Raw genomic sequence first — 8,419 nt, 5'->3', positions numbered from 1 at the left:
CGAATCTAATAATTTTACTCTCTCATAACAAATTTCACAAAAATAATGAATGAAATGTTATAAATAGATTAAACAAAGGTATGTACTATTAAAATCAACTTTATATAGGTACTGAGATACCTTAGGTAAGCTATAGACAAAATGACTTTCACCTTCATAAAAAAGATCGTTTACCTTAAATGGGGTCGGTTAACAGAATGTATATTGTCAATGGTATTGAAAATAAGTGGTAAAAGTTTAAAAATATAAGTACAAGGTGTTATTTTTGGTCATGCTTTGCCAATATAAAGAATTCATCAACTACCTTTTAGATTGAACTCCCTTATATCGTCATGAGCACGTTTGCTTTATACTCTTTTATGTACATGTACATTATATGCTTGATTTCTTTAAGTAAATTGCACATATTTCAAACAATTTGTAACATATGTTACGAGAAGTTAAAGAAATGGTATATTTTCATAGTGCAATATATAAAATTTATTGATACTTCAGTATATAAGTTAACAATCCATAAGGTGCAGCTAAAGGTATAATACCTGATGATAAAGGCTATCAAGATCTTATCCCCCAGAAACACAAGGATATCCTTATCTAACGTTGATGTTTACTTTGCTACCAGATGTAATTCCCTTCTATAAACCACTAACGGCAGGTCAGATATTTATGACAATTTTTTTTTGTCCTTTCAGAGGAACCAAGCGTCTGTTTATACAGACAAAACTTCAAACTTCTGCAGTAACCTTCATATGAATTTAGCAAAATATTGAATGCCGCTTTCGTACATGTATTGACTTTGTTATGCAATAAGAGCAAACCCTACAAGCTCTTTTGCATCCTGTATGCATTTTAAGGTCATCCGTGCTGACAATATTTGATGATATAGACGATGATATAGCCGATTAGAAAATGTTGAAATTAGAATTTATACACTGAACAAGATGTTGCAAATACTTATCATAGATACAGCAATGAAGGAAATAAAAAAAACAAATACATGTATTCAGTGAAGAAAAAAAAATCATTTTATTGTTAAAATATAAATCAAAGTACAAGCTATGCCTTAAAACTAATTTTGAAATATGTCTTTCAATTTTTGAACAAAATATAAAGTCTTAAAGGTTTTAAGACTTAATCTTCTTTCAAACTATGTTGCTCCAGTTCCATAATCTTTATAAAGTAAACCTGAATAAAAAGAACATTATCAATTTATTTTATGCCTTTCTGTTTTAACATATCAATTAAACCTAGGTCCATGGTCATTGTAATAATCCAGGTCATACAACCGTTAAGTTAACATGTTTATGATGTCACAATTACATTTAAAGCACATGTGAGAAAAATAATATATATTTTTTTTTCATCTTTTACACCAGTTTCATGTTTAGAAAATCACAGGGCAAGATTTGTATAGAAACCATACTTCTTTCCTTGAGGGAAAAAATTATATATTTTTTATCAAGCTTCGAATTCTATAAGTGGACTTATCCTGAAAATGAGAAATAAAACATCAATATCAATGCAATTCTACTACATGCTTTCTAGATAGAAAAAGTCTTTTTTTAAAACTATTTTCTTTAATAGCAAATGTATATTTTTTGTAGACAAATTGGTAAGCTGTAATTGAAAGTTGTGAAAACAACCAATCATGGTATATCACCAGAAAATGAAACTTATTAGCTGACTATCTATGCCATACCTGCAATACATCCTGTTAGGAAACAAGCGGCATTTCCTGCTATCATTGCTCTAAGAATGATTTTGGACATATCACCTCGTCTTGAAGGAACCAAAGCTGTCATAGCGCCTAGAAGTATGCCCATGGATCCAAAATTTGAAAATCCACACAAAGCATATGTAGCTATTACCTCAGATTTATTCTGAAATACAAAAATTAAAAAATTAGCAGAACTTTCCAGAGTAAATTCTTTAAAAGTCATTCAAAAACATTACAATAAAGAGTAAAATCTTTCCTGCTTAGTAAACAAGAGGAGTATGTCATATCATAGACATGATACTTATATAAGCAGTACCTTATTTCATGTAATACTGGAGTATACCTTTTCTATTCTGGTATAAATTATTCATACCACTGAAATTCTTAGCTATAGGCCTGTTTAAAAGTGAAATGTATATTTTTCATGATCATTTGGTTTCGTTTGTTTTCAATCTTGGTATTGTGTATCATTATGGAGTTGTTTTGCTCTAATCGGCCTTCTTTGTAATCATTATAATGATTATTATTTAAAGGGACATGAACACAGTTTCAACTAATTTTTTGAAAACCAGTTTAAATTTTTACAATTTCTAAATAAGGCAATAAAAATGATTAGCAAAAATTTGAACATCATTTATTGATTTACAAAGGCATATGGAACATATCATATTTATAACGAGAATGCAAATCAAAAACTTCTTCCTTTTTTATTGTTTACATAAACAAATAATGGAAGTGTTTTGTCTTGTATCTCGACAACTAAAAAAAAATAAAAAATGAAATATTTTAGCTAAAAAAAATGTATTTTATATAACTGTATTCATGCCCCTTTATTTACCGATATTATTCCATTTTTTAATGTCTGATTGGAATATGGAAGAAAAATATCCTCTCCCTTATAGAACCAGGCGGAGGATGAATTCCAGTGTGCTGTGTATAACATGAAAGTCTTTTTGTTAGCTATAAGGTGAGAGAGCTCTGCATACGCCACGAACTCGTTGGTGAAGGTTTTGATTCCGATCAGTTCCGCCACACGACGACAGTCCGGTATATCCGTCCCCATAAAGAAAGCGATCGGATAGAACACATAGGAACAGATCAACTGAAAGAATTAAGTAGCTGTTTTTTTCACAGAACTTTTTCAACTTTTGTTTTTAATTCAGTGCAACAAATTTCTCTCATTTACCGTCTCTGGATGTATAAAGAGTTGTTTGTCAAACTTCGTGTTCAAGGTCAAAAATTAAGGTAGCCAAAGAAAGGTCTTGTTAAAAGGAACATACAATTTACATGTATATTTTTGATACATAACATTCCTCGTATCAACCATTAAGAAATTATGTTCACTGGAAACGTTTTCTAAAACTAAGTGAACTCCAAGGTCAATATAAAGTCTAAATGGTGTGTACTGAAAGACAGTTTTGTCACAAGGACACACTGTAACATATTGGAGTTCAAGCACCATTCATTTAAACATTTTAAAATTTATGGCCAAAATAATTTTTTTTCAAAAGTATGTCAAACTCAATGGATAAGGCCAAACTACAATCTTGTTACTACCCTGAGCAAGGTCGTATTAAGTATACATATGTGAAATATGAATGCTTATAGTAAAAAAAATAATAAAAGTGGGTCAAATTCAAAATCAAAGTTCAAAAATTAACATTGAGGGTAGTCAAAGGAAGTTCTTATCACAAGGAGAACAAATGTGAAATATGAAATCATTAGAAAACTATAAACAAGATAAATAATTTTTAAAAGTAAGCAAAATTGCAAGACCAAAGTCAAAGAGTAGTAAATATTGGTACCCAAGATAACATTCCATCAATAAAAAAAAAACATTTACAAGTAATTGTCAAAGCATGAATGCGACGCACTAACAATTTATTGTTATGACCAAAAATAAAGTTTGTTAAAACTTTGCAAAGCTGTTCAAAGATCGAGATCAAATTTAAAAGGCCAAATAAATTGGTACCCAAAGGAAGTGTCCCACAATATACGCATGTAGATCAGTATGAAAGTCCTAGTTGTTTTCAAAACCAATTTAATGTTATTTTTAAGGTTGAAATATTCGCGGACAAACAGATGGAGACAGAGAAAAAATATTACACTTCTAAATCTTCGGTTTTTGGGGGCACAAAAATTCAAACAAACCTGAAAAGACAGACTTTCAATTCCAACACGTTCTCCAAACCAATCCAAGGTCATGTTTACAAATTCAAGAACACTCAGAAATGCCATTACATTTACAGCAACAGCAGTTATGATCTTGATTGAGTTCCACGCCCCTGACAAAATGGCTTCTATGATATTTCTGTCCGTTCTAAATAGTGATTTACAATTCTGTAAACTAATAATTACATGTATATAATATTTGAAGACTTTTGTAAACGTTTAATGTTGACGTTTGATAGAATTATCGAACTTGTATGTAGATTAGACGTAATTGTTTTATACTACATAGAGGAATTTCATTAAAAATACTGACGATTTCCCCATTTTGTCAAAGTCATAAAGGTTTGTTTTCGTCATTTCCGTTTCCGGGTAAGCAAGTTTAGAGACGGCCAGAGCAGCTGGTGCTGACATGACAGAGGCTGTGATAAGATGGTTTGCAGGCACCTTAAAAAGAGAAATGAATATGTTTCAACTATTCAAATAGAAATCGGAAAATGTAGTGTAAATCTAGGGAAATGTTATATAAAGAAAAGTCACTTGGCTAAACAATTATTAACTTGAATTTATTGCTTGGATCAATTTTGTAGAGGAGAAGTTCATATATTTACTAATAAATATGGTTAAAATAGATATAAGTACACCAAAATTAATGTAGGCTCCAAGAACAGATCCAGCGATTGTGGCGAATCCCCCTGTCATCACAGCATGTAGCTCGGAGCTTGTCATATCTTCTAATAATGGCTGAAGCATCAGTGGGCCATCAGTCTACACACAAGAATGAAGACATACTTTCAAACCAATTTTTCCTTACAGTTTACTTTTTGTGAAAAGTGAAAAAAAAATTGAAATCCTGAAAAGTGTTTTATACAGCAAATGTTTTTTTTTCTCTCTGTGTTTTACATGTACCATGCCTAGGAATATATTTGCTGCAGCATTCAAGGACTCTGCCGGTGTGGTTCCCAAGCAGAATGCCAGGAACATGCCCATCCTCTTAATGACGACCTGCATGACACCAAGGTAATAGAGAACGGAAATTACGGAACAGAACCAAACAGCCACTGGCAAAACCTGTATCAAAGGCAAAACAATCATTTAGGTTTTATCAACCTCACTAGTTTTCTGCAGTTATATAAGAGAATTTCTTGCAGATATACTATACCTTAAATGCAAAAAGGTGATTGGTGTAAAGATCACCAAAGACAAACATGGCACCAGCATTGGAAAAGTTTAGAAATTCTAAGATCCGATCACCTAGCCATTGGAATGCTAAGTAGCCCCACTTCGTTCTGAGTATGACGAGGGCAAATATATACTGCAGGGCAAAGCCCCAGAAAATTGGTCTCCACTTCACCTTTAAACAACGTATAAAAAAGCATCAGTTGATATGTTGTCTTTCAAATTTACGCACGTTAATTTTGGGTGCTTATTTTACCTTGGCAGGGCTTTTCGAAAATACGTAGAAAATGATGATGTATAAAATCAAGCCAGCAACAGACACTGAGTTTTGTGGATAGTCCAGTAAAACATCAATGACGATGTATACAGAAAGCGAAACAAACACAGACACCATCAATAATCTAGACAAAAATAACATGCATGCAGATGGAGATCGAGACGGTAGTTTTATAATGAGTAGACATGTAAATTAATGATATGTTTATGAAGAACAAATATTCAAAACTAGGAGACTTATTGTTCACAGAACAATAAGAGGTCTTTCCACCTTCTTTGAATTTTAAATTTGTTTTATACCTGACTCCTAAAAATTAAATTCCATGAAAAAGAAACCAAAAATCTCTTAAAGCATAGAAAAAATGAAAATTAAAAAAAAATAATAATAATGACCTTGACCTTTGACCTTGAAAAAAATTTCAAGGTCAAATGTCAAGGGTCACAATGCAGTTGCCCCCATGCTTCTATGACGTATAGTTTTCTAGTTATAAGGATTTATAGTAAGTACAAAGAACTTAAAGGGCAATAACTCATATAAGGGGTCATCAGATACATTTGCACTTATACAGTTTTGTAAAGCCTAAAGACCCTTAAGATATTAGTAAAGGTTTGGTGTCTCTACAGTCTACGGTTTCGGAGAAGTAGTGATAACAAGGTTTTTCACACAAGGGGCAATAACTTTTAAAAGGGTTAATATTAGGGGACAAGAGTGAAATCTTTGAAACAGTTTTATGAGTACATATTAATGACGCATAGACATTAAGTATATGTTGAAAGACAAAAGAGATATAAAAAGAGCAAAATTTCTCATTTTTGGAATGACCTTGACCTTTGACCTTTACATGAATTTGAAGGTCAAAAGTCAATGAATCTTATGCAGTTGGTCCCATGTCTCTATGACTTGTCGTTTTGAAAATTTTTAATTATTTGTAATATTCAAAAAGTTTCAGGGGCAATAACTCATTGAAGGGGTCACCGAATACTTTCGCAATGAATAGATTGAAGAGTCCCCATAATTAGGCAAAGCCATTGGTGAAGGTTTCATACCTTTACGGTTTACGGTTTCAGAGGAGTAGCGATAACAAGGGTTTTTAGCACAAGGGGCAACAATTTTTTAAAGGGTCAATCTTAGGGGCCAAGAATTATATCTTCTAAAGAGCTTCAAAAGTACATATTAAAGACATAAGATAGATAGTATATGTTTAAGGACATAAGAGCTATTAAGAGAAATTTATTTCTCATAATTGGAATGACCTTGAACTTTGACCTTGAAATGAATTTGAAGGCAAAAGGTCATTGAATGTTATGCAGTTGGTTTCATGTCTCTACGACTTTTCGTTTTGAAAATTTTTAATTTTTTGTAAAATTTATAAACTTTCAGGGGCAATTACTCATTGAAGGGTTCAAAGAAAACTTTCGCAATGAATAGATTGAAAAGTCTCCTAAATTAGTTGAAGACAATGGTGAAGGTTTTGTATCTCTACGGTTTACGGTTTCTGAGGAGTAGCGATAACAAGCTTAACGGTGAAAGGGCCAATAACTGCGTAAGGGGTAGAAGTTAAAACATACGGGGTCGTTTTTCAGAATAACTTTATATATCCAGTATCATGAACTAAAAAGTTTTTCGATAAGTCTTACCGTCTCAAAAGCTAAGGGGAGAAATAAAATAAAAAGAAACAGAAGCATTTCAAGAGGTCTTTCCACAGAAAGGTGGAAAGACCTAAAAAGAATTAAAAAGGCAGTCCAAAATGCTTAAAGCTTCGAATGTATTTTTAAAAAAGGTTTTATTACTTTGATGAAGCCTTAATATTTCAAATCCTTTCATTTTCATAAAATCCGTATAATTATTTTTTAGAAAATACCGGTAATTTAACTGTATTTTCTAAACATATATTATTCGATTTTTTGGGAGAAATCTTCGGAAAAAATTCAACTGATGTTATTTTCGGATAAATATAATGAATTTTAAATTATGAATATACCATAAAATATTTAATTTATTAAAATTCATGAAATGTTCAATTCAATTATTGTATTTTGTTATTCACCGAACGATTTAAATTTTACAAATAGGCAAAAAATATCAATATTATTATTAATTATTTCTGGATATCATTATTTACCTCCTCATGTACTTTTTTAAGGTTCTGGCATTGTTGGTTCTGAAGACCTGTTTTAGACAGGTGAAAACACCCGTCTTGGATATAGGTAATTGTTTGAGTTGGATATAAAGAAGAATGATTGTTCCAAAAATAGAACAAACGAGAAGTCGTATCGAGCCCTCGTCTTCAAACTTGAAGTACATGGCGTATCCAAAATAGACGAAGTACAGCAGCAGGAGAAGAAGTCTGAGCCCACGGATGCCTTTGGTTTTATGTTTGTTTAAAACAAAATAGACCGATGTCTGGATTTTTATGGCCAGCAGTGCAATTCTGTTGTATTTTTCATCCCTCTCATATTCCACGTTGATTGTAGTTTGAGATGGAGTATTTGCTTGATTTGTTTTAGAACAATTCTGATAAGCAAAATAATAAAGTATATATTTTTTTCAGGAAAGAAGCAATTGGCTATAAACGCATATGTTATGGGGATATAATTTGCATGTAATGATAAAAAATTCTAAACCTGGAATTATAAATTAGCAAAACCATTCATGGTAAAAATCTGGGTATATTTCAAAATACAAACGTCTGCTGTGTTGAGTCTATTATCTTTCTCCATGTTGCTTCTTTCAAGTCTGGTAATGTTTTTTCTATGAGAAATTTTAAAAATCTATACAGGTCCTGTTAATCAAACATATCCTGAAAATAGAGAAAAAAAACTTTTAGCTATAATTTATTGCAAGAAGATGGCGTTCAAGAAAAAATATTGGATTTTAACATGCAACCGGAAATGAAAATCAAAAAGTGGTCTAAGTCTCATACCTCTGCTCCCTTTGAACATTGTCTTTTCCAAATAGAAAATCCAATATTACTTTTGTTCACCATAAAGAAAAAGGAACACATTTTAAAAGAACACTCTGTTTTGAAAATTTGACATTATGTAATACATAAGTACCCGGTTAGCTAAAGTTGCTCC

At 31.6% G+C, this 8,419-nt stretch overlaps 1 protein-coding gene across 1 annotated transcript; it reads right to left on the bottom strand.

Annotated features, from left to right (window-relative positions):
- Positions 1 to 1,130: 1,130 nt before the first annotated feature.
- Positions 1,131 to 8,132, bottom strand: LOC134270256 (solute carrier family 28 member 3-like). Its single transcript, XM_062752457.1, has 11 exons — positions 8,030 to 8,132; positions 7,465 to 7,856; positions 5,322 to 5,466; positions 5,049 to 5,240; positions 4,796 to 4,957; positions 4,529 to 4,654; positions 4,203 to 4,333; positions 3,869 to 4,037; positions 2,556 to 2,819; positions 1,700 to 1,880; positions 1,131 to 1,185 (listed from the first exon to the last, which is right to left on the bottom strand). The coding sequence occupies exons 1-11, from the start codon at positions 8,060 to 8,062 to the stop codon at positions 1,148 to 1,150; spliced, it is 1,833 nt and encodes a 610-aa protein (XP_062608441.1). The 5' UTR covers positions 8,063 to 8,132; the 3' UTR covers positions 1,131 to 1,147.
- Positions 8,133 to 8,419: the final 287 nt, after the last annotated feature.

The sequence above is a fragment of the Saccostrea cucullata genome, unplaced genomic scaffold (assembly GCF_032062105.1).
Source record: "Saccostrea cucullata isolate Sc308-1 unplaced genomic scaffold, CSIRO_AGI_Scuc_v1 ctg49, whole genome shotgun sequence".
Lineage (NCBI taxonomy): Eukaryota > Metazoa > Mollusca > Bivalvia > Ostreida > Ostreidae > Saccostrea > Saccostrea cuccullata.
This window is presented reverse-complemented; position numbering and strand designations above follow the sequence as displayed.

Coding starts and splice junctions, on each gene's coding strand:
- LOC134270256 (XM_062752457.1), bottom strand. CDS start 8,062: ATGGAGAAAGATAATAGACTCAACACAGCAGAC. Junction 5,467..7,464: donor TTAAAAAAGTACATGAGGAG/GTAAATAATGAT, acceptor ATTTTTGTCTAG/ATTATTGATGGTGTCTGTGT. Junction 4,038..4,202: donor TTTGACAAAATGGGGAAATC/GTCAGTATTTTT, acceptor ATCACTATTTAG/AACGGACAGAAATATCATAG.